Source organism: Prunus mume, linkage group LG2 (genome assembly GCF_029339155.1).
Source record: "Prunus mume cultivar Tortuosa linkage group LG2, ASM2933915v1, whole genome shotgun sequence".
Lineage (NCBI taxonomy): Eukaryota > Viridiplantae > Streptophyta > Magnoliopsida > Rosales > Rosaceae > Prunus > Prunus mume.
The window spans coordinates 26,004,644-26,030,060 of NC_142699.1; the positions used below are offsets into that span (position 1 = coordinate 26,004,644).

General features: G+C 36.2%; 4 protein-coding genes across 4 annotated transcripts; 3 read left to right on the top strand and 1 right to left on the bottom strand.

The window, feature by feature from the left end:
• Positions 1-792: 792 nt before the first annotated feature.
• UBP2 (ubiquitin-specific protease 2) lies at positions 793-7,098 on the top strand. The gene is made up of 3 exons (XM_008226290.2): positions 793-1,046; positions 1,546-4,280; positions 6,520-7,098. Exons 2-3 carry the CDS (start codon positions 1,552-1,554, stop codon positions 6,755-6,757), a joined length of 2,967 nt encoding a protein of 988 aa, XP_008224512.2. The 5' UTR covers positions 793-1,046; positions 1,546-1,551; the 3' UTR covers positions 6,758-7,098.
• Positions 7,099-8,142: 1,044 nt separating this feature from the next.
• On the top strand, positions 8,143-11,099 carry LOC103324252 (Carbohydrate-binding X8 domain superfamily protein). The gene is made up of 3 exons (XM_008226291.2): positions 8,143-8,658; positions 8,781-8,814; positions 10,662-11,099. Exons 1-3 carry the CDS (start codon positions 8,292-8,294, stop codon positions 10,894-10,896), a joined length of 636 nt encoding a protein of 211 aa, XP_008224513.1. The 5' UTR covers positions 8,143-8,291; the 3' UTR covers positions 10,897-11,099.
• Positions 11,100-12,232: 1,133 nt separating this feature from the next.
• LOC103324253 (purple acid phosphatase 15) lies at positions 12,233-16,509 on the bottom strand. Its single transcript, XM_008226292.3, has 7 exons — positions 16,218-16,509; positions 15,513-15,707; positions 14,923-15,256; positions 14,608-14,825; positions 14,211-14,401; positions 13,113-13,397; positions 12,233-12,505 (listed from the first exon to the last, which is right to left on the bottom strand). Exons 1-7 carry the CDS (start codon positions 16,480-16,482, stop codon positions 12,371-12,373), a joined length of 1,623 nt encoding a protein of 540 aa, XP_008224514.2. The 5' UTR covers positions 16,483-16,509; the 3' UTR covers positions 12,233-12,370.
• Positions 16,510-17,923: 1,414 nt separating this feature from the next.
• LOC103324254 (ER lumen protein-retaining receptor) lies at positions 17,924-23,466 on the top strand. Its single transcript, XM_008226294.3, has 6 exons — positions 17,924-18,278; positions 20,531-20,796; positions 21,005-21,120; positions 22,674-22,747; positions 22,970-23,033; positions 23,125-23,466. Exons 1-6 carry the CDS (start codon positions 18,188-18,190, stop codon positions 23,159-23,161), a joined length of 648 nt encoding a protein of 215 aa, XP_008224516.1. The 5' UTR covers positions 17,924-18,187; the 3' UTR covers positions 23,162-23,466.
• The last annotated feature ends 1,951 nt before the right edge of the window (positions 23,467-25,417 follow it).

A 25,417-nucleotide genomic window follows, 5' to 3' on the forward strand; every position in this document is an offset into this window, starting at 1 on the left:
GATTAGGATAAATTGAATTGAGGATGAATTGAATTGATGATGAGTTGGATTGAAGAGAATTAGATTCTGGATTCCCATTTTAGTTGTTTACTAAACCATATAGATTGAGAAGAGTTAGGTTCTGAATTCTTATTAAAGTTGTTTATTAAACTATATGGAATTGCGGTAGAGTGATACTAATTACTAAAATGTCCTCATTGTTAGGTTAAAGTAGATGACATATTTGTAATTTTTTTTAAAAATGCGTGAGATATAATGGGTAAAAAAGATGAATTTCTAATGGGTTAGTTCTCCAGAAATTAGAATACCACCTCCCACCCAATAATTAAATTCTTCCTAATGAGAATTCCAATTCCTGATTGGTGAAAAGAAAAGGCTGAATTGTGAGGCTGATTAGTTTAGCAGTAGCTTGTTGTTCTCCTTTCTTTTGCTTGCTGTTAGTAGCTTTATTTCTCAGTTTGTGGCTGTAGGTAGCCTAGTCCTATGTTTGTACTTCTCTTTTCATTTGGAATGAAAGTACCCTTGACCCAAAAAAAAAAAAATTAATAATAATAATCCTTCCTTGAGGTGGAAATCTCAATTTTTGTCCAGATTGGTAAGGAGTTCTACCACAAGTTTACTATTTACATATACATATATTTTTAACCAAAAGGGCAAATTTGCGAAAAGAAATCCCACGTAACTTTAATCCTTTTCAAATTCTATCAGTCTTTTGGCTCTCTCTCTCGCTGTTAAAAATCTCTCCCAATTATAAGTTCCTCCTTAACAACAATAAAAATCTCAGACAAGAAAAAAAAAAAAAAAAAAAAAACACTGTTACTCTCTCATCTCTGTGTCCCTCTCCTTCATTGAGAGAGTGGCTACTAAGCAAAAGATTAGGAGTGCGCCAGCCGAAGCCCTTAAATATTAGCACGCCACTCTCGCTTTCTCTTTCTATCCTTGATAGATCCTAAACTTCAAACAGCAATCTCTCTTGTCATCATATGCAAAGCTAACCCTGAAAAAGTTTCTCCTAGCATTCCCGGTCATCTTTTCCAGATTTTGAGGTAAAACAATGGATTTTCTTTTCATATTTTAATACAATTAATTTTCTCTAGATTTATGCTTCTGCTTCACCTTTACGATTGCTCAGAAGCTGTTATTTACACTTTACAATCCAAATCTTTGTTGGGTTCTCGGAAAAAACCTGAATCTTTATAGGCGTCTCTTACTCTTCCGTAGTGTATGGTTTTGCGGATAGTGGGTTTGGATTGTTCTACTCACTTCTTCGGTTTTTGCCAATTATGTGAAGAGGGTTTCTCTTAAAAGTAAAATGGGTTTTACTTTTTTCATATGATTATTAGCAGTATGTCTGCATTGAGTAGATAAAAAGATTGGGTTTTGCATTCTTATATTGGTGTATGTCTGGTTGTTTGCAGAGTGTCAATATATGGTTCTAGTTAGGTAATGTTTATTGATCTTTACTATTCTTATCATCATCATTGTTGTGTGTTATTATAATTAATCTTATTATTGTTATATTTGGTGTCTTTGGATTGGAATTAGGAATTGATGGGGAAGAAAGTTAAGAAGAAGGCAAGGGCGGCTCCTCAAAAGGACAAGTGGATTGCAGCTGATTCCCCAAAGAAAGCTCCCCAACCAAGCAACCCAAGTGTTAAGAATGGTGATGATGCAGTTTCAGTTCCAAAAGAGAAAAAACCTTGTCCTCATGTTGACAAAGGTGTAGATTTGAATAAATTGTCTGCTAAAATTGGGTCCTCAGAACTTGTTAGGTGCGAAGATTGTAGGGAAGGGGCGCTTGATAGGAGAGGGGGTAAAGGAAAGGGCAAACATGGTAAGAAGAAAGGAAGTGCTTCAGTGGATTCAAAATCCGAGTCAAAAGCCATTTGGGTTTGTTTGGAATGTGGTCATTATTCTTGTGGAGGGGTTGGACTGCCTACAACCCCTCAATGCCATGCACTTCGGCATGCGAGGCAAACTCGTCACCCGTTAGTGATCCACTTCGAAAACCCTCAGTTGCGGTGGTGCTTCTCTTGTAGCATGCTTATTAAAATTGATAAGATGGAAGAGAATAGTGAACAAAAAGATGTGTTTTCGGATGTTGTGAAATTAATAAAGGGTCATTCATCGGAGGAGCCATCTGTTAATGTTGAGGATGTGTGGTTTGGTAATGGCAGTGTGACAAGTGACATCAAATCAGCTAACAATATATCAAGTGATTTGGATGGGAGAGGTGGTTATATGGTGAGAGGGTTAGTTAATCTTGGTAACACTTGCTTCTTTAATTCTGTCTTACAGAATATTCTAGCTATAGATAGGCTGCGGGGTTACTTCTTAAATGTTGATGCATTTTCTGGAGCTCTTACTATTTCCTTGAAGAAACTCTTTACTGAAACAAAACCAGAGGCAGGATTTAGGAATGTGATAAACCCAAGAGCGTTTTTCGGGTGTGTCTGTTCCAAGGCTCCCCAGTTTAGGGGTTATCAGCAGCAAGACAGTCATGAATTGCTTCGTTGCTTACTGGATGGCTTGTGCACTGAGGAGTTGAGTATGAGGAAACGTATAAGTTCTTCCCGGGAAAATGGGAATTCATCAAATCCAGGTCCTACTTTTGTGGATGCTGTATTTGGGGGGCAAATATCAAGTACCGTTTCTTGCGTCGAATGTGGCCACTCCTCTACTGTCTATGAGTCATTTTTAGATCTGTCACTGCCAGTTCCAACCAGGAAATGCCCACCTAAGACAGCTCAACCTACCTCTCGAGCAAAGAAGACAAAGTTGCCACCCAAGAGGAGTGGAAAGGTTCGGTCAAAAATTAACAAGGACAAGAGTTCTGCACCATCATCAAGTGTTGCAACCCCATCAACCAGCAGCGAGGTTTCTAGCCAGCCACAGTCCGGTTCAACTGACCCGGATGTGGTTGAACAATGGGGTTTAGTTATGAAGAATCTCTCTGCTGTCCAAGAATCTGAAAATGAACAAGTCTTTGAGGATGCAGCAGAGCAAACATCAACTTTGTTGAATGACTGTACGTGGTTGGATTATCTTGATATGGGAAATATGTCAGATGACAATGATTTCGTTTCACAAAACAATGATGCTTCAAATGTTCAAGATTCTGAAAACAAGAATGCACTTAATGATATCTTGCTACAGCCTGACTCTGAATCTGGTAATCAGGTTTCTACGCTTAATGGGGAACCAAATGTAAAACCTGACTTTTCTTTAGTGAATCCTTGGGAGGAAGAGCTCCCATTACAGGTTCAGGGTTCTGAAGTTTTGTTGCTTCCATATAAAGAAGAGTGTTCTGTCACTGAGGAAATCATAGGAAGAGAAGATGAGGCCTCTTCATCGGTTGTGGGTGGTGGACAAGATGAATTTGATGGTTTTGGGGACTTATTCAATGAGCCGGAGGTTGCTGCAGGGCCCACTGCAAGGCCCTCTGTTGGCGAGGGAGGAACAGAAACTGGTTTCGTAGCTAGCGAATCTGATCCAGATGAAGTTGATGATAGTGATTCTCCAGTGTCTGTTGAGAGTTGTTTGGCTCATTTCATAAAGCCTGAGCTTCTTGCCAATGAAAATGCTTGGCATTGTGAGAACTGTTCCAGAACTCTTCAACGCCAAAGGTTGGAAGTAAAGAAGCAGGTAAAATCTTCAGCTCAAATTTTGATAAATGGATGTGAGACTAGAGCGGAAAGTGATTCACTGAGTTTAAATATGGGCCTGTGCCCTGCTGATGTCAGAAATCTTAGTAATGGGAATTTGAATAGCAGTACTGGTTGTAATCATTTTGGTGAAGACTTGCATGATGGGAAAATAAATTGCTCATCAATTGAGAATGGTCGATCAGATAAGCTGAATGCTGCTGTTCGTCAACAAGAAGAAGGAAACAACGAGATGAAAGATGCACTTCCAGTGCAATCAAATACTTCAGATTGCAATAACACTTGCAGTCGAGAAAGTTACATTGATCAAGCAATTGAGTCTTGTGCTGACGAGCCTAGAACTGCAGGATGTACCTCTGACAATGTTCCACAGACTTATTCTGGGATATTAGATGGTAAACATGAATCAGAAGAAAGTGAAGACGAGGAAATAAATTCCAAATGTGTGAAGGTGAAGAGGGATGCGACTAAAAGGGTCCTCATTAACAGGACCCCACCTATTTTGACTATTCATCTCAAGCGGTTCAGCCAAGATGCTCGTGGCCGCTTAAGTAAATTGAATGGCCATGTCAGTTTCAGAGAAAAAATTGATCTTAGACCATATATGGATTCCAGGTATATATCTTACTTTTTTTAGAGTTTATTTCAGATTACAAAATGCCAGATCAAAACGTTACTGCTTGTCATGAGTCTGTTTTAGCCAGATCTTGGAATAAGCATTCAAAATGAGAGGATAGCTCTTTTATACCATCTTTAAGAAAAATTTGCATTAGTTTTCACTTTTCAATACACCAGCTTTTGATCTCTAATCACTTTTACTGGAGGGGTGGTGGGACTTGGTTGGGCAGATCATTAGTCTCCTCACAAACTTTGAAATTTTAATAAATATGATGTATTCAAGGTGCTTGTTGTAGTCTGACGTGCAATTAATGTTAGTGGCTGAGGAAGTATGGGGAGACGAGCAAACTAACAGTTTGAAGTCTCTAGAGTCTGATAAATTTAATTATCACTCTTCCACCTTGGGCTGCACTAAGCAAAGTGAATCTTTGGAACCATATCTTTGAGAGAGGGCTGTAGTGATTCACTTCATAGGTTAAATACCAAATTACCTCATCTTGTCAGCCAGTTATGTTTTTCTCTTGCCTAAATGTTATCGAACTACACATTCTTGTCTCTTTACTTACCTACGCACAAAGATCCATTGCTTTTCTATCTCAAGGACTGAACATAGTGGTGAAGTTTTTCACCAAAGGAAGAAGCTATAAGTCTAAGATGCTTGTTCTAAACACCATGTTGAATGCTTGAGGACTTGACACTTGGGTTCCCCATTCTCTAACACTTTATACAGTTATTAGATTTTGTCAAGAAGCTTGTATAGAACTCTCAAGAATATTTTACTATTTATGCTTTTTCATGAAAAAAGAAAACTTTTTCATAGATAGAAATCTGAAGAAAGAAATATTACCAAAACATTAATAAATTAGTATGTCTGATTTAAGAAATGGCAAGGGCAAGCATATTGTTTTATCCCCAAGGCAGAAGTTTTGGGGTTGCTATGTTCAGTTCCTTTTGTTTGTGTATATACGTGTTGCAACGTGGTGGTTGTGTCTGTGTCCATAGTTACTTTGTTAGATGATATGAGGAGGCTTGCCTTTCAAGTTTGAAGCTTAGAGCTACTTTGCTAACTTTAATAATTTACGAGCTAAGTTGCAGGATGTTTTAATGTTTACAGAACCTGCCTTCTTTAAAAGAAAGATTTTGAAATTTGAGTTTGCATATATCTACTTTTGTGAGTTATGTCATCAAATTTCCCTTTACAATGTTACCTTGAGTAATAAATGCGATACTGACTGCAATTCCCCATAGCTTTAGCTGATCTTTCAACTACCGATCTCTTTCTGGTCAAGTTTTTTTTTTCCTTCATCTAAAGGTTAAAATCTCTACTTATAGTTGTCCCTTTTGCCTTGTCTGTTAATTCCAGTTTCATGGCAACTTATTCATTGTTTTGTACTTGCTTTAGTCTTAAGGATCCTGCAACTTCTTATTTATTTAATTGATTGTGTGCCATTTCTTATAAAATAAAAACAATGACATATTTATTAGTTTGTACGTATTCATTTGGTGACACTTCTTTAGGAGCTATTTTATTGAGTTATGAATCTATGATGCATGTCCAGAAGTTTTGCCCCTGTTAATTTTGATTTCTATTTTTATCTTTTTCATAATTTTGTCCTTCAACTAACATAATCAGACTGTAAGAAATTAAGCAAGAATAATGCTAAAGAGTTTTGGAATCATTTCAACTAACATAATCACAGACTGTAAGAAATTAAGCAACAATAATGCTAAAGAGTTTTGGAATCATAGTGTTATAACACATTCAACCTTTAGGAACTGTCCCTTTTCATTGGTTTTTGTACTTGTTTAAGCTTTTCTGAATTTATGTTCCGTTGTGTTGTTTTACTCATATAGTTTCTTTGGATGCCATATGAAAATGGAATCAGTCAGTAATTCTGTATATAATTGGAGCATCATAATTTGATTCACATGTTTGAAAGGATTCATTCAGTTATGCAAACTATTACAATTTGCTTCTTATTCCCTAAAGCCAATTTATGGGTGAACTTTTTTGTGCAATTATCAGAATGTAGAAGATATCTACAATGCATCTATTAACTCACTATCAAGCCTTATTTTTATGTCTGTAGTTACTTGTGCTTCACATAGTACTTATTTTGTTCCTAGTTTGTGTAGTGGTTTGCACAGAATTAATTGGTAGCATACATTACAAGTTACATTTTTCCATTGGAAGTGCATTAACTTTTTGGCTATGATGTCCTCTTGAGCTTTACAGGTCCACAGATGGAGAGAAGTATGAATACCGCCTAATTGGGGTTGTGGAGCATTCTGGGACGATGAGAGGGGGCCACTATGTTGCATATGTGAGAGGGGGTGAAAGGAGCAGAGGAAAAGCTGAGAAAGAAAATAATGGGAATGTGTGGTATTATGCTAGTGATGCACATGTGCGTCAAGTTTCCCTAGATGAGGTTCTTCACTGTGAGGCCTATATCTTATTCTATGAAAAAAGTTGAGGTTGTTTCTACCTTCAACTTGATGTCTTTAAAGTTTGAGGTCAGGGCCTTCATACTAGCCGAGCTTCCCCAACGTGTGTGTGTGTGTGTGAGAGAGAGAGAGAGAGAGAGAGAGAGAGAGAGAGAGAGACAGAGAGAGACAGAGACAGAGAGAGAGACAGAGACAGAGACAGAGAGACAGGAAAACCAGAGTTGAGTGTACAACTCCAATTACCATGTGTTTTGATACCCCATTCTTTCAAGATGTAATGATCTTTTAGATGTATACTGTTAGTTATAGCATCAGAAAACGGGGTTTTCTTTTTATAGTCCCATCACCCCAGGGACCATGGCTGCATCAATTACTGAAGCTTTTTAAGTTACCGTTTTTTATATATTAAGAATCCCTTTTAGGCAAGAAGCATTGCATATTAAATGATCCAGGCTTCATTGCGAGCACGACTTGTTTCGGCTCCAGAGAGGTTGGTGCATGCGTTATATTATGTACTAGAATCTGGTTGACAATATTGTCGGCCTGCAATTTTCCTCATGCAAGTGCCTTTCGACAAGGGAGATGTATTTACAGTTTAAGTTTCACTTTCAATCTGAATGACGACCTTTTATGGATTTCTTTGTTGCAGTTGGGCCTTTGGCCCAAATATGTTCTCTTATTAGAGACGCCTTTCCGCTGGGACTGAGTCCATTGCAAGCACTTCTGCTCATAATGCTTTTTCTATAATTGCTTCTTTTAAAGAACGCTGAAGGATTTTATATAAAAAAAAAAATTCAAGTGTTCCCTGAAAAAGCACTTAGAAGTGATTCTTAAAAAAGAGGAGGCTTCTCTACAAGTGCTAGGGTAAAGGCAATGTACATGGAGCAGAAAAATTGAAACGAAGAGAATCGTTCTCGAAAATAATTTTTCTATAACTCCTTATCTATCGCTATAGTTTCCTCGAATCTAGCAAAATTGGCCACTAATCGGCATGACTTTCCTTCGAAAGAGATTAAGAATACCCAACAAATTCAACTAAACTCCTTGTCTATTTATTTTGGAAAAGAAACATAAAGCTTTTTTTCCTTACCTAAATAGTCACTTTTCCAATAAACATAAATGAATTAAAGATTTTGTCACAGTAATAAAGGGACTCACATCTACCACACAAATAAAAGCGGTAGAAGCTATATATGCCACATCAACATTTAACAGACTAATTAAAGTAACAAAATGACCTATTTCTAGAGTTTGCGAAGTTTAAATACCTATTTTTATATGATTTTACAAGTTGAGGCACCAATTTGAAATGATCTAGTTAACTCGTAGATTCATTCAATTATTTATTTTTCCACAGGAGAAAGCATTTCATTCAATGGATTGGAAGTATAAAAGGAAAAAGAAAAGCACCAGGGCCAAAAGCAGAGAAACATCTTAAAAAAAACAAAAACAAAAAAAAACTCTCTCGCTCTTTGTCTGGACAGTGACTGCTCTCTCTCCTCCTTTACCATCTAGTTAGCAGCCTATATCTCTGGCCACCCTATAAGGCCATAACCTTTCTCCATGGCATCATTCTCACTCTCAAAGCAGCTAAGCTCTCTGTTCCTAGTAATATCCATGGTGGGTATGCTTGGAACTTTCATCAATATTGTGGGGGTAGATGGAGCAACTTCTTCTTCTTCTTCTTCTTCTTCAACTTGGTGTGTGGCAAGAAGTGATGCTACCACCCAAGCCCTTCAGACAGCCTTAGACTATGCATGCGGGGCTGGTGCTGACTGTTCCCCATTACAATCCACTGGCCTCTGTTATCTTCCAAACACAATCCAAGCTCATGCCTCTTATGCCTTCAACAGTTATTATCAGCGCAAGGCTATGGCTCCTGGCTCTTGTGACTTCTCTGGCACTTCCACCATTGCTCAAACCGATCCCAGTATGTCATTTTTCTTTTTCTTTTTTTGGTAACAATTAAATCTTTTATTTATTTATTTCAAAGAAAATGAACCCATATTTTTAGGTATTGATTTGTTTATTGTTGTTATTTTCTTTGTGTAGGTTATGGATCTTGTGTGTACCCATCTTCTGCAAGGTATGCTGCCCTGCCCTTTCTTTTCAATTTCTTGTTAACAAAAAATTAATTTCTCAAAGACAATTAAGTATTTAGGGTACACGAGTTTCTTCGTGTTTACGCAATTGGGTCTTTCTCTCTTTTCTTCTTTAGTGTTTTTGAGAAACAAAATTATTAGGGAGTTGGTTGATATGATGAATATTGAAGGAGATATTCACTTTCCAGAAACCATTCTCTTTTCTTTTGCCACTTGATAATGAGTTGCTGTAAGGAATCCTCTTCCAAAAGAGAGGGAACCAAAAAAAAACACAAAACAAAACAAAGAGAGATTTGTGCCTCTCTGGTGAAGCTTCTTATGGATGTATGACACGTGTCTTTCTGCATGGGATGCTTTGTGATGGCATCTTAAATCTGACCGTCCAGTACTCCTTGATTTGTTTGCATCTGTCAAATCAAAATCCCCTCTCTCTCCCTCTTCGAAGTATTGGGTTGCTCACTGGTGTTTTGTACTACATACTGGATTTCTTAAAATTATTGTCTGAGTGCATGCTTGGAGTTTGAACTATGTATTTGGTTCTGTAACTCACATTTCACCTTAGTTTCCCACCGTTGGATTTGTCGTTAGTACAAATGAAACTAATGGTCAAGATCATACTTGTTTCGCCACCTTTTCTATGGGCAGAGTGACTGACAGTGACAACTATCATGCACTATTCTGATGATTTCTGAGTCTATCTCATGATGTTGTTGCCAGACCAAGCTCTGAAACTTCTGGGCCCGGTTTGATTTACATGAACATTAAAATATCATTTTAAATAGCGGAAGGACCAATTCTTTTTCTTTTTACTTTTTTTGTTAGGTCAGAATTTCCTTTGGTACATATGAAAAGGATCAGTTCATTGTGGAATGTTCCAGAAATATTCTAGTTTATGAAAATAATGATTCACTTTAAAAATTCCTCGTGCTACTTTTAATACATTTATTGATTAAAGTCTCTCAGTATTCATAATTTTTCGGATGCCTTGCTTAATCAATACATAATAAGGACATTCCTCCTACAGTCTTCTTCTCATTTACCCTCCTAATTTTGAAGGTGGGCCCAACCTCAATTAACGGTCAAAAATTCAAACATGTGGGGCAACATTTCAATGTTCTCATTCTGTTCTAGCAGAGCCAAGTTGTGGCCATTTTGATTCCCAGAGAAGTGCTCTTTTGTTCTGGCCAGGGTATTTCAGGCATGGTCTCAAAAGTGTAGGTGTCCTAGCTAGTGGTCCACATAGCAATATGCACTTTTGCTCTTTTTCTATTTGTGCAGCTAATTGGGAAGGTTTAGCCAAATTTAAGGTCTTTTGCTTGACGCTAAAGTAGACTTAATTTGTAAATGATTACTAGCGTAATGGTTTAGAGTAATTATTCCTTTAGGTAAGGTTCTAAGTTCGAATCCTAGCATTTGTATAGTGTGTGTGAGATTAGTATATTATCGCATATCTCTCAATAAGAAAGGTCTTAAAAAAAAGGTGGACTTAATTTAAAATGAACCAATTCACTACAGCATATAGTCATTTGATCACATTCCAGGTTATTATTTAAATCTGTGTTTTTCTCACAAATCACACTCATCCAACGCCAATTAATATAGTGGTAATGCTCACCATGAATCAAGGGTTGATGTTCACGTTAGAGAGAAAGATGTCATTGATAACTCAATTCTCAATAAAAGTAGGTTTTTGAGTATGGGGTGTGGGTTTTGGGCCCAACCTAGTCCTGCATCTTTTATTGCTTTTTCTTTGGTGGAAAAAGTAGTGCTTTATCCGGTGTTCGTATAAATGAATTTGAAGGACTAACAGCTGTGTTATGCAAATTTACAGCACGGCTGGAGGGACACCTACACCAACCACGCCACCAGCTACAGGCATTTTCAGTGCACCAACAACGCCTACGACACCAACATTTGGCGGGGGTAGCGTTACTGGATTCACTCCGGGAATGACCCCAACGATCCCTGACTCTGACGACAACTCAAAAGCATCCCTTGAGTCGATGATCCCAACAATCTTGATGCATGTGTCCTTTATGTTTGTTCTTTCATTTACCCTAAACTAAACCCATGTGGCTCGTTTATTTATTTATATAATTTTATAGTTATAGCAGGAGTAGCATTGCCCTACGTGGAAAAGAGGTTATAGATTTTTTGTTAGAAGCTGGAACCTTCTTTGTCCACTTCCATCTAGCTAAGCCTCTCAATTAATATTGTGCCAAACTTTGTAGCTCTCACAAATTCTATTCAATAATAGTTCAATTTAATTGCTGCAAGTTTCTTTTCTCAGTCTACTAAGCGGTTTCATTTCTTACATTTGAATTCTACTATCTATTTATCAAATGAATTTTCTTTTCTTTACCTTGAAAGTCTCTCATAGAGATATAAAACACTATAAGGGACATGGCACATGGAATTCCATTGGTAGAAGAAGGGTAAATCCTAGGTTTTTCAGATCTTTAGAAAGGTACGAGAATCAACAACACCAACAAATGTGAGGCAATAGATCTTCAGAAATCGTAGAGTTAATCTAGATTTGATCTTCAGAAGTCATAGATTTAATCTCGATCATCACACTCTAATCCCGTTCAAGCCAAAATCATATGCAGGATTTGATACATAAGCACTATCAATCTGTTGGCGAGTCCTTACTTTAGTTAGGATTTTGGTTCCTTACTATATTATGATTTTTGGTTACTTACCAATTATTTTTAGTCATATTGTAATAGAGATTTATTTCCTATTATAATTTAGATATATTTCATATTTTATTTAGAGTTAACACATCTTTATACTTGTATAAATACTTCTAAACTCACCCACGACTTATTTTATGATCAGAAAGCTTGAGTCTCAACCTTTACTTTTTGTTATAACTAAATATATGTGCAAAATACATGAGTATATGGACATGAAAAGTATGAATATATCATTTATAATAGTTGCTAGTTTGTCAGGCAAAACAAATTACCAGTAGAACGCCAAATTGTGATGAATCATTAGTCACGATATAGACCCTAGATCATAATAATATTGCATTGCGTAGATTGTGAGTTTGCTCAATTTTTTAACCTTGGAAATTAAGCAAAAAGATGTTCTCTAATTTCAGTGGCCAGAATTGTAGTTCCAAATTCTAATCCTTAAAATGGATGCAGAACTTGGAATGTTACCTTGAAAAAATTCTAGTCCAATTCTACATGTAAACTCACCCACGTGTTTTACATCCATCATTAGTGCCGATGAGGGAAGCTCGAGTTTGGTATGACCAATGCTCAGTTTCCTTCAAAACTCTATAACCTATACTTCATGAACAAAATGAAGTACATCAAGTTGGCAAGACTTGAAAGGAGCTCACATCACTTGAGAGAGATGTGCAGAACTGTTGTAAATGAGTTAAGGCGCGCAAGTTGGAAATTGTAGATGCATACAAAAATGTGTACAAGAATCTATCAGTCGGTATAATATTATCAGAGACTCAGAGTTCACTGCTGTGGTGAAGTTAGTACCATTTATCCAATAATTTCCTTCATTTTCCTGCTCTCAATTGTTTTGTGTAACGTTTGCCGTAACTGGACAGCTATCAGGCTGCCTTACAATAAAAATTTGATCTCCAGCATATCCGTAGAAGTCCTGATTTCGGTGCCAGGACCATAAAGCATGAGTCTCATTTTTCACCTGCAGGGCACAAAAGAGTGCTGCTTATCACCTTATTGGTGTGATTTTACGCAAACCGTGTTGGTCCGGTATATTGATACGCATACAGAATTTTGTCAGTGAGTCTTCAAGTACTTTCATTCTCAACAGCACTGATGGAGGCCTTAGCAGTTTATGGCGTCACATTTACAGTTGAACATAAACGTACTACACAAGGCATTGGCTATACATCACTGATCATGTTTATAACTTCTAAGTTTTATTGTATATTTTCCATATATTTTATTTATATTCCTTTTATTTCAATTTCAATTAAAATTAAAGTAAATATAAATAAATAAATAATAATAGGAGTACGTCTATGTTTCTGCTTTACGAATATGATTTTTTCTGGGCATTTCTGATAGTATCAAGTGTTATTCCAATTTTGGCATTTCTAATTTCCGGAGCTTTAGCCCCGATTAGCAAGGGACCATCATAACAACGAAAACTGAATGCAATTGTTAAAGAAAGACATTAGCAAATCATTTGGGTTTAAAATTTCAGTCCACTTTATAATAAAAAGTTTATCTGTACTCTCAAGAGTTTGTGTTTTCAACTTTTCATAGCAGAGAGAAAAGGGAAGTACCTCTAGAATCCCATGACCAAAGCTACTTTCTCGATATGCACTATATTCAGGCTGCCGGTCCCAACAGAACTTTCCTGCTGCGGGGCCTGATGTGAAATTAAATGCACAAAAGCCACCCATAAACTTATCTGGAGTTGTACATGGTTCTGGACAGTTTCCGGGTTCATCAGCATGTGCAATTGCCATCTTCTCTCTGTTACCACCATCACCAACTGTTATATATACAGGACCACAGGGATCCAAAGTGTAGTTATACACTCGATTTGACCTCTCGTAGGCGTGAACCTGTTGATTGTTTTAAAACTGTCACAACTCTCAACTCAAATATACAAGGATTTCTGCCAAAAGCCTGACAAACTATGTGGCACATAAAAAGAAATTTGCAATACAGTGCTCTCTGGAACATAATATCAAACCACACCAATTCTGTACACAGTATGAAGCATTTCTATTATTGAGCCCCATGCCCTATTGGCCTACTAGATTTTGTTTTCGGTTCCAAAGCTGGTGTGGTTAAGCAAGGACATTGATTTAAGATATAGGTAATCTGGAAATTATAAACAGTACGAAAGATATTTGGTTAGCATGGGCACAGCACTCAGCTTGCTTAGCTTACAGAGTTAGTAAGGGTAAGGAAATGTTAATAGAACTTCAGGGTATCACCCCACCTCTAAAAGAATCTGTAAGATTTGGTTTAGCTATGTTCCCTGAATGATTATCAAAGTCACACCGATGTCCAGAAACTTTGTTTGAGATTCATCTGGAGATTAAGATTCGTGAACTGTCTGATCAGATAAGAGGGCAGTTGTAAGACAGTTGCAATTTGAAAAACTCCTGCTGAAATGATTTTACTCAGAGAAAACTGAAGATGTGAATTTCTTCAAGTTTGAAGAACTGCAGTAGAAAGGTATACCACTAAGAATGCCATGATTGTATTAAGATTTTGGGAACTTGAAAAGGTTTCTTTAACTAAATAATGAAATCCTAGAATCAAACAGATTAACTAAGGTAAAGGGCTGCCTAACAGAAATCCTAGAAGCTTGCACAGAGGAGATTATATTGTTCATAGATACATATAACAATACATACTGCACTTACATGGCCATTGAAGACGATATCAACACCATACTTATAAAGTATGTCTTCCATCTCGACTCTCATACACTCTGCTTCTCTATAATGTGCCATGTAGGTGCTGTACCATGGTGGGTGCCATGTAGCTACCAACCAAGGAGTCACATTTCTGTCCAAATTAGCCAAATCGTTCTCCAACCACATGTACTGATCGGCTGTAAGAGAAAAAACTTGTAATCTCAGTATGGCCTAACTTGTAACTAAGTGGAAGAAGTAAAAATGCTCTTCTTAGGAAAGCAAATGAAATAGCAGTGTCAATCTGAGCTAACCTGATTTGTTATAGGCTGTGTAACTAAGTGGAAGAAGTAAAAATGCTCTTCTTAGGAAAGCAAATGAAATAGCAGTGTCAATCTGAGCTAACCTGATTTGTTATAGGCTGTGTAGGCACCAAGCATTATAAAGTGAATTCCCCCGGCATTAAAAGAATAGAATAATGTAGATGATGATCCACTCTCTTCTGAGGGGAATGCAAATCGCGAACTATAAGAAACAAATGTTTGATTTCCAGCCTGTTGTTCAATGTCATGGTCCCCTTCTACCACCATTATTGGAACTTTGGACACTAGAGGCTGCATATACCTAATAACAAACAGACCATAAATCTCCCTTTAGGTAAAGTTGTACAAAAATTAAGGTGCTTCTCCACAAAAATTAGCAGAGAGAAGTTAAATCTCACCTTCCCCAGTAATCCCAACGAGGCTGATAAGTTTCCTGAATGGGAGTATGTGGAAATGAGCAAGAGTAACAATCAGACCCAGTTCCATTTGTGAGATACAAGTCAGCATAACTAACATCCCCAACCAATAATAGAAGATCGGGTCGGTTAGCCAACAAGTGATCAACTGTTGATGTAGTATTGTATGTAAGACCCAGGTCCCCCACCACAGCTACTCTGCTGGGGTAACTCTTGGGCCCGGATACTGGCATAGTCTTGAAATATGACACTCTACTCATTGCTGGAATAGAAGGATCTCCACACTGATACTGATATAAGGTGTTGGGTATCAATCCTGCAAAAAGACATTGGAACTGAGAGACTTGCAAACAAAATCATAATTAGGTAAGTCCTAACAAACACATATAGAATGGGATGAAGCAGATCAACTTTCAATTTCTCTGCTCTTACATTGCATAAACATTATGAAATCAACAATGGTTACTCTATTGAGTGTCAATGAGGAGCTCTTAAAACTCATTCCATCTTTTTGAGGATACAAATTATTCATGAAGGTTTAAAATGGATTCAACACTAAACTGATCATATACCTGCAAGACGAACATGGTGTATAATCCCAGAAGTGTAGTTTTTGAGGCCTTCAAACTGATACAGCTGATTGTAAACAAGGGAATTATTCCCGGTTGATCTGTTAGTCATAGGAAATCCATATCTTCCATATACAACAACACCTGAAACAGTTTTCGGATCCAATGGTTCTATATTGTCCCCAATTTGAAACTCCCCTGGAAATTCAATCATGAGAAAGAGAGTCTTTAGTTCATACAACTTCATAACTCAATATTTTCTATTTTGTAACAGTCCCATTCTCAAGTCCAAAACCAAAAAAGGTAACTTTCCTCATCTTCAGTCCAAAAGAAGTGACATTTCCATCCAATAAAATTGGCCTCATTCAATTGAGTTGTGACAGTAATTATGATAACTCAATTCCTGGTTTCAGTGCAATCAAACATCCAATAATGACCCAAATAGGAAACAGGTAGGTAAATCTTGAACAAAAATGATTAAATATATATATATATATTTTTTCTTCTTATTTGACCAAGAAATCAGATATCATTGAACTAAAACAATTTCATTTTAAGCTTACATGTGAAAAGACAACCAAATACAAAACTCATTGTTAGATTTCAAAAACTCAATCAGCATAAAACTTGGAAGTGTTAATATGGAAAAGAAAATAAAACGCAAAGGAAGCTCAAGGACTGGAGCTTCAATGAGAAAGAGAGAGAGACCTGTGATCCAAGATATCCAAACAGAGTCATGGGTTCCAGAGAGAGAGACAGAGATTTGTTCAGGCTCGAAACCTTTAACGATTCTTTTAACTCGAGGATCAGTTTCAGGCAAGTCAACTGCATTGCCTCGAAAGCTCTTGTCAAGAGGAACAGTGACAGGCTTGAAGGGTCCATCAAGGGTAGTCGGAATTCCTTCATGAACGAATGCCAAGCTCAGTGTGAGCAGAATAAACAGTGCAACTGTGGGCAACGTGAACAAACCCATTTATTTGTTCAATAAATAGAAACCCAATAAAATACTTTGGCTGGGTTTAGAAGAGGGGGACAAAGGATTTAAAAGTGAAAGAAAAAGTAGAAGAAAGGACAACCAATTTGGAGGCTAAAAAGTGCATGAGGTGGCTTAACTTTTCACTGTATGACAGATACTTTGACACTTATGTATTACGAACTTTCAAGCCTAGCACTTGGATGATATATATTGGGTGACTTGAAAGAACATGTATTTGTTGGGCCAAACACGTGAAGTCTTACTCTGATACCATAAAGAAAGTTGAGGTTCTACTTCAAAACCCAAATTAGATCCCTTAACTTTTCAATATGTCACAAATACTCTCAACAGAAGCCATATATATAAAACGTAAAAAAAAAAAAAATTATATACATAAAAAAAGTGCAGTTGTTTATGTTTGTTTCATTGATATTGTGTTTATATTCAAACCCGTGCCACTTAAACATGAAAAGATGTTGTTTTGACCTTAAATATGATATGAGTTTGTTTTAGTCAAATAGTTTGCTGCTGTCAATTACTGTTTAGTATTCAATTTGAATTCAACTTTTTAAACTTAGAAGAAGAATTTGAGTCCAAAACAAAGAAAACCTGTTTGGTAGTCCTATTTTTAAAAACTCAAACTCAAGAACAACTAAAAAACAACCTAATTATTAAAAACAAAAAATATATATTTTTTTAACAATCCACAAGTTCTCAAATTTTTAAGATTTGAAAACAGTTTTCAAGTTGCATACCAAACAAGTTTTTGAATCTTAAAAATAGATTTAAGAACTCCTTGTTTTTAAGAAAAATCAAAATTTTTGAGTTCCATATTTGAATAGGATACCAAATGCCCCCTTAATGTTCCGTTTTAAGAATAGGGAGGGCATGAGATAAGCATAGTAGAGAACAAACGTGAGGCTACAGATCAGGGACGCTAGGTTTTTTTTAATAATTTTTTTTACTTTTGTTTTTGGTTCTTCAAGGATTATTGAAAAGAGAATAAGTAAAAAATAGAATATACATGGCAATATTCATTAATTAACACGCTATGACATATCACCGTCACATAATATGATCCGCTAATGTGGTCAATGTTGTGTGTCTAAATAGCATTTCTGTTATTATTTAGCCCAACCTTTTCTCTAATTATTATTTTCCAACTAATATGGCGTGTGATAACGCAAGTAACACCATTGCATTAGAAGGATCCTTTATTTTAGTGGCAAGACAGTTTTTTTTGTGGGCTAAATTTGGCAGTAAATAGCTACACATTTGATATGACGACAATCCCACCAATAATATTTTAGATATTTGTGAAAATTATACAACGAACCAATGAAGAAAAATGAAAATTTGCTTTTGTCCTTGACGCTTTGGACAAATCCATTTAAATTTCTTTTAGTTATTTATTTATTTTTCTCAACCCATTTTAACCGTTACTTTCTCGTCTAGCTTCTTGCTGTCCTAAAATCCAGGAAACTACGAATATAGGAAAAAGGCAAAAGAAAAAGGGGAAGATTACAGAATCATTATACTCGAAGAAGAAACCCTTGCGCTGCGTGGGCGGATCAATTGGGAGATCTGGAAACGCTGAAGGAAAATCTTTCCGGGAAAATATTATCCAGTTGATCCAAACACGCCATAACCCACACATTCTTCTATTGAAGCGAGAAGCGTAGAGGGAAGAAGATAGAGAAAGATGAATATATTCAGATTAGCAGGGGATATGACCCATTTGGCTAGCGTTCTGGTTTTGCTCCTCAAGATCCACACTATCAAATCCTGTGCCGGTTAGTATCCTCTTTCTCTTTTCGCTTCTGTTCATTTAGCTCCCAGTTGGCCGTATTTTGTTAATTTTTTCTTTCTGGGGTTTGTTTGGTTGCTGAGAAATGGCGGAAAACAAGGAAAGATTTAAAACATTTCTTTTTGTTTTCGGTATTTTAGATTATATGAATGAGCTCCCTTTATTCTAGAGAAAGTGTTTACTTCATTAAGCTAAAAATTATGAGATTCGGGGTTTAACTTTTTGCATAATTGGCGACATTTTTCTCGGGAATTAAATGGAGTTTTAGAATGGGTGATAATGAAGGTTTTGGTTAAGGTAGGAGTGTAGAAATGATTGAGTTATGAAATTTACATAGGGTGTTGTACTTCAAGTTTTGTTATGTGCACGAAATATAGTGGTGTGAGTTTAATGGTTTTGGTCGAAATATGGGTAGTTTTCTATGGTGGTGAGTGTCTTTTATGGTTTATTCATATGAGGATTCCATATAAGCATGCTTATTTGGCAATGTCATGACCTCCTTTTCAATAAAAGACATCTGGGTTGTAGTTTTTACTTGGTAGTTTACTTTTCATCTTTGAAATAAATGGAGGTGATGTAGAGATGTATGCATGGGGCAAAAGTGTTCGTCAATTTCCTTTGACTGATTGCTATATGTTCCGGAGGAGGGAAGGGGCACTAGTGGAAAGGCCAGATGGTCTTCTATGAGTGAATGATAGTAGGATCCCAAAAGAAATAATGAGGTGGGTTTCTAGAGTCATAACTAGTAGTTAGTAAATTGTGCCCATTAAGCGCACTCATCCCATGGTAATAAACGATTTCAGGACCTATCCCTTTTTTTCTTTTTCTTTTTTGATAGTGAAAGAGTTTACTGAAAAAAAGCATGGGAGTGTACCCAAGTTCATAAGCTATATACAGAAGTTAAATGGGTCTTCATTGCCCATTCAAACAGACACATCGACAGTGGAGCTTCTGTTTTCATCAAAGAATGTCCCATCCCTTCAAATATGCTTCTATTTCCCTTCATTCATACAAGCCAAATGGTTCCCAAGGAGCGACACTGAAAATTAGTTGATTTTCTTATCACAAATATGCCACATCATCCTGTAAGTAAAGCTACAATTGACACTGGAAGCACCAAATAGACCTGACGTAGGGAAAAAAAGTGCCCTCAAAATTCCCAATCTATCATACAATTGAGCTAGAGATGATTTATTAACTCTTATGGCCTTGTGTCTTTAGTGGCTTTCCCTCATATATTATGTTTTAACTTTCATTTTCATTGTTTTTCTTGTATACTTGCATACATGTGTTAGCTTGCCCTTTGTGCTTGCGAGTAAACTTTTGCATACCGAAAAAAAAGGTGATAAACTATGCAACTGATGCATATCAAAGAGGTGGCCCTGTGGTTGACGTTTGTGGACTATATTATTTAGTCTGAAGGACAAATTGTAAGATTATAAAGAGCTTCTTCACAACTAGTGTTCTGTATGAGTTTGGACATGATAGATTTTATTATATAAATTTAGTCATATTAGGAGTTGAACAAGCAAATTGGGGTGATGGAATGGAGGTATGTGTTTCTGCTCTTCTTTATCTTCGGCAGATTCAATAAGGAGAGAAAGGGTCAAAGCCCAAGGTGTAAGGCTTATAAGTGGTGATTTTCTGTAAATGAAGAGAATGGATTGTATGTGATGTATCATGAGATCCTCGAAGCCTACCAAGTTGGAAAATGATTCTTTTAGAAGAGATTAGTGATGACACATTTGACTGTATCCAATACATAATTCACGAAAAGACAATTTATGTAATATATTTAAAATGATTGATGATTAGATAAGCCGAAAGGACAAAATCAATACAACTAGATTATGTTTTTATCATCTGTATCTTGTTTATATGATTACTTTTTAGGAGCTTTTGATATCTTTGACATTGCAAAGCAGAAAAACAAAAAACAAATTGATGTTTGTTGTAGATTAAGATTTTCATAATCATACTTTTGCAAGAATCTGCAACTGATCATGACAGTTTGAATTAAATGCAATGACTCTGTGGTTTGTTATTTTAATTTGAAGATAAGATAGTATTAAAACTGTAATATTATGTTTTTTGTTATCAATGTAGTATGTCTTATCTTATGCATTTTCACTACTATCCACTTTATACTTTATTGGATTTTGTTGTATTTGATGCCTGTTGGAAACTCGAATTGTCTCATTCTGACTAATAAAGTTTTTCTTCCCATGTTTTATGCAGGTGTTTCCTTGAAGACTCAAGAACTCTATGCTCTTGTTTTTGCAACCCGCTATTTGGATATCTTTTTCAACTTCGTCTCGTTTTATAATACCATAATGAAGTTAATATTTTTGGGTAGCTCTTTCTCAATTGTTTGGTACATACGGCGCCACAGGATTGTTCGGAGATCATATGATAAGGACCAAGACACATTTCGCCATTTGTTTCTCCTGCTCCCCTGCCTGCTTTTGGCTCTGGTTATAAATGAGAGGTTCACTTTTAAAGAGGTATCTATTTAATTCCATTTTGTTATTTTTGGATAATTTGATATCCTTGTATCTTCAACTTTTTGTGGCTTTTATGTTTTTCATGTCTTACTAGAACTATATGAACACAATTTTACAGTAAATCATCCTTTGGAAATATGACAGAGCATATACTGTGCTTTTCACATTGCTCACATTCTTGTGTGATTTTACAAAATTGATTGAGCAGGTGCTGTGGACATTTTCTTTATATTTGGAAGCAGTCGCCATACTTCCTCAGCTGGTGCTGTTGCAAAGGACAAGAAATATTGACAACTTAACAGGGCAATATGTTTTCCTCCTTGGGTAATAAACTAACTTTACCTTGCATTTGGTAGTTCATAACATTTACTATTGTTTCCATATGCTTAGAATCTACAAATGTGCAATTAGATACATTATACATTTCAATTCTATCACAACGCTTTGTTATGTTCTCGTGCTTATCATGGTTTCCTGCAGTATAATATTTTATGTGTATGTCTGTTTGAGATGAATCAAGGATATAATAACACATAAAATCAAAAAAACTGAAGAGTAAATTTATGAAATTGTTGGTGAACCTGATGTTTGATCACATTACTTTGCCTCTAAATAATTTGTTCTTTAATCTTATATGAAAAAAGTATGATGTCAACAGTGGGACTAGCATTAAGGCATTAACAAAATTCTCAACAAACAAGGTTCATTTTGACCCTTGAACTTTTATAATCTGAAATAGATGATCTTGAACACAGTTATTATCTTGCATAGAATTAAGTTTTATAGTACTTGTCATTATCAATGCTGTAAGAGCCTACAGAAGGACGATTTTCAAAATATGCAGACCAAAATTTAGTTTGGTAAAATTGCCGTAAGCCAAGTTTGAATGAAGATGAAAAAAGTTATATTTCCGGGTTTTTTTTTTCTGAAATATAAAACCAATCTGCACAACAAATTGGAGTCTCATTGGTTGAGCATTCTTCTTCTCCATCAGTGCCAACACTTTGAACCTTTTCACCTTGAAGTCAGAAAACTCAACCACATAGGCTGGAAAGTGGGCTGATGAGCAACCAAGCAGTTAAATAATAAGAAACTGTAGATTATAGACATTTGAGTGCCATGAATTATCACCGTTTGCCATGGGAATCTTAAAGTGAATTGTGTATCGTGTTCAATCTAAAAGAGCATTGGGGCTAGTTTACATGGTCTTGCTTGCGGTGCAGGAGTTAGTTCATGCTAGTGATTTTTGTCCAGATCATACTTGTATTATGATGCTTTCTTGATGGGTATGTCAGAAAGAATGGAAAAAGAGAATCTAGCCTTAAAGACATGTCATGAGTTTTCTGATGTACGCTAGTGCCTCTGTAGTCTGTACAAATTTGCTACTCTTCTGGAGTATCTGCAATTCTGGTAATCTTCTGAACAAGTCAGGTTGCGATATCGTTTAGTTAGAGCAAAAGAAGTATAGCCTTTTTCAGGTGGATGATTAAGATCTTTACCATGGGTTGAGCATTGAATTTAATGCACTCTGCGAAAAGATAAATTTTATAGGTAGCATGACGGTCCTAGATCTCGTGTACTGCACATCCAACAGTAGATGCAAGTGCAAAGGTGCTAGTGCACCCACACATTTTTGAGTTACTTATTTCTTCTCTTTTTTTGTTTTCATAGAAGACCATATTTCATGTACATGCTTCTGGATTTTATGAAGGTTTCTTCTGAAACAGTAGGAGTATTTGTGATTATGATAAGAGTTTTACTATTTTTCTTCTGTTAAGTCTATGAATTCATTTTCATTCATGTCTAAATCCTATATGTAGGTTGAAACTTCTGGCAGAAGTTTGTCTTAATATCTTAATTTGATTCTCTTGTTGCAGTGCATATCGAGCATTATACATATTGAACTGGATCTACCGCTACTTTACTGAGGAACACTATGTCCATTGGATCAGTATGATTCTCTCTCTCTCTCTCTCTCTCTCTCTCTCTCTCTCTCTCTCCTGTGCATGTCATTCATGTGTCTACTATATAGTGTGGCCATGTCTGCATGCGAGTGCTCTGCATTCAAGCTTTAGGTCGATCAACACATGTGTGATCATGTTTTCTGTCATACATTTTCATTTCAACTGTGGTGATTTCATATATCAATCATGTCATTGTTCTGCTCCTGCAGCTTGGATAGCAGGGACTATCCAGACTTTGCTCTATGGTGATTTCTTCTACTATTACTTCCAGAGGTAGATGCTTGATACATTTTGTTCATATCACTAGCATGTGTTGATAATTGTATAAAATGGTGACTTCATTTTTCATTTTGATATTTTGCAGCTGGAAGAACAATGTAAGGCTCGAGCTGCCAGCTTGAAAATGTCGTTTACTTGTCCACTGCCTGCTAAGTGTTGCAATAGGATACTTGAATCTGTGGTAGTTTGTAGATGTTTCTCATTTCTTTTTAACCTTTCTTTTATAATTTTTTTCCCCTTGAATCTGTGGTAGTATTTGTTCGGCCACAAGAAATATCCGACTGTCTTATTAAGCGGGAATTGGACTCATAAAACCATGTTACTGTCAGTTTGTAGCACATCACATACTATCTCTCCATCAAACAGTTTGTACGGAAAAGTATTTCCAAAATGAAAATGTTGTATTCCAATTCTTTATCATGTCAAAGTCTGATTTGTTATATGTCAATACATACGTTTATGTGTTTATAAAGTTAAGCGTCCGTGAAATGCGTTTAGGAAAACCTAATACAAATAGAATTATCCAACCATTTTTGTTTATTTAAATCAAACGATATTGGAGGGAGGAGAAGTTGAAAATGGTGCAAGGTACAACGTGAGCTACAGTATCTTTCTGCTTTATTTAACGTTAATATGTGAAATACCCATAAAAAAAAAAGAAAACAAAAAGGAAACTGATTTTACACGGTTTCTTATCTCTCTTTTGCTGAGGTATATTAGTGATTTTGTTTCCATAAAAGACTAGGACAAGAAATAAAGATAGCGAGTTACCCAACTTGCAAGTAATGGCACAATCCAAATGGAATTAGGAAAAACAAAAACAAAAACTTGCAAGTAATGGCACAATCCAAATAGAATTAGGAAAAGGAAAAACAGAAACCTATAAGTACCAACTAAAACCATCGCATACCCTTGCTCTCTCTAAATAATCATCACACACAACTCACCCTTCTCTCTCTCTCTCTCTGAAAATCACGTTCAAGCAAAGCCCAAGAGGAAAGGAACTTCCACAAAGTGCAAAGTGCAAAATGCTTGCGAAAAGTTTCAAGGATCCTGAGGAGGACATAAATTTAATAGAGACGAGTATATCTGAAACGGCGTTCTTTTTGTGCAAAAGAGTTAAGGAAAACTTTGGTGATGATGCGGACAAGTTTTCAGAATTCTTGGCACAACTGCACATGTTTAGCCAACAAAGGGTCGATTTGACCGAGTTTTTAAACTTGGTGGACGACTTCGTTCGAGCGGACGAACGTCTTATGAACGATCTTGAGAATTTCTTGGAGAATTGCGGAAGGGCACAAAGCCATTGGTTGCGCAAGCGTAAACATTTGAATTGAAGTTGGATGATTTTTTGATAAAGTTTTGTTTCAATTTTAGTTTTACCACTTGTGTATGATGTTTTAAAGAATTGATAGTGACGAGTTATATAAGAACTTTATTCTCCGTGAGATTATAATTGTATTCAAGATCATCTTTTTGAGATTATAAAAGTTCAAGTTCATATAAGATTAAAGAACAAGTTATTTAGAGGCAAACTAATGAGATCATGCATTAGGTTCGCCAACAATTTAATTCAATTTACTCTTCCTTTTATTTTATTTTAATAAAAATAAAAAGTAAAAGAGGGAGGCCCATTTTACAAGTTGGGTTAAACAAGCTTATAATAATATTGGACGCTCACATTCATCAATCTCTTGGCCTATTTGTATACAGCAACCACAAGTTCACGTTTTGAGACTCATCCTCTACATGGACCCAACATTTGATTTTCTTTGTCCAGCTTCCAACATTTGATTTCCTCTTCCTTTCCATTCTCCCGAATGAAATAAAATTCAAGTGTTTGTGGGCAACTGGGATTAAAATCTTTGTGGGTTTTTGAGAAGTTTCTCTCTTAATCTCTCTCTATCTCTCACTCACTGTTCAAAGCTCTGCTGCTGGTGAGCACTATTTCCTCTTTCTTTCTCTTTCTCTCTCTTCTGGTTTATTTAGTATTTTTTTTCTTCATTCATTAGCAGAAGCTCTTGATGTGATTTTAGGGACTTTGGGACCGATCAAGGTTGTTCAAGCCCAGGCTTTCGGCATTTCTTACTAATATTACTGGTTTATGTTGGTAAAGTTCTGATATCTTGTCCGATTTCCTAAGACTGTATTTGGCGTTTTGGGTGTAGGATTTGGCTTTTATTTGAGATACAGGTTAACTTTATTGGGTTTTGTTCAATATTGTTAATTTTTTGTTGATTTCTGCTGAATTCGTGAGTTTTGGTGACAATTATTTTCAAGTTCTCTCTCTCCTTCCAGGGCTTGAATGGGTGTTTCGTTCGGAGGAGAGAGAACAGAGAGACGCGAATACCCCTAAAAATGGTCACGTTGGCGGCACA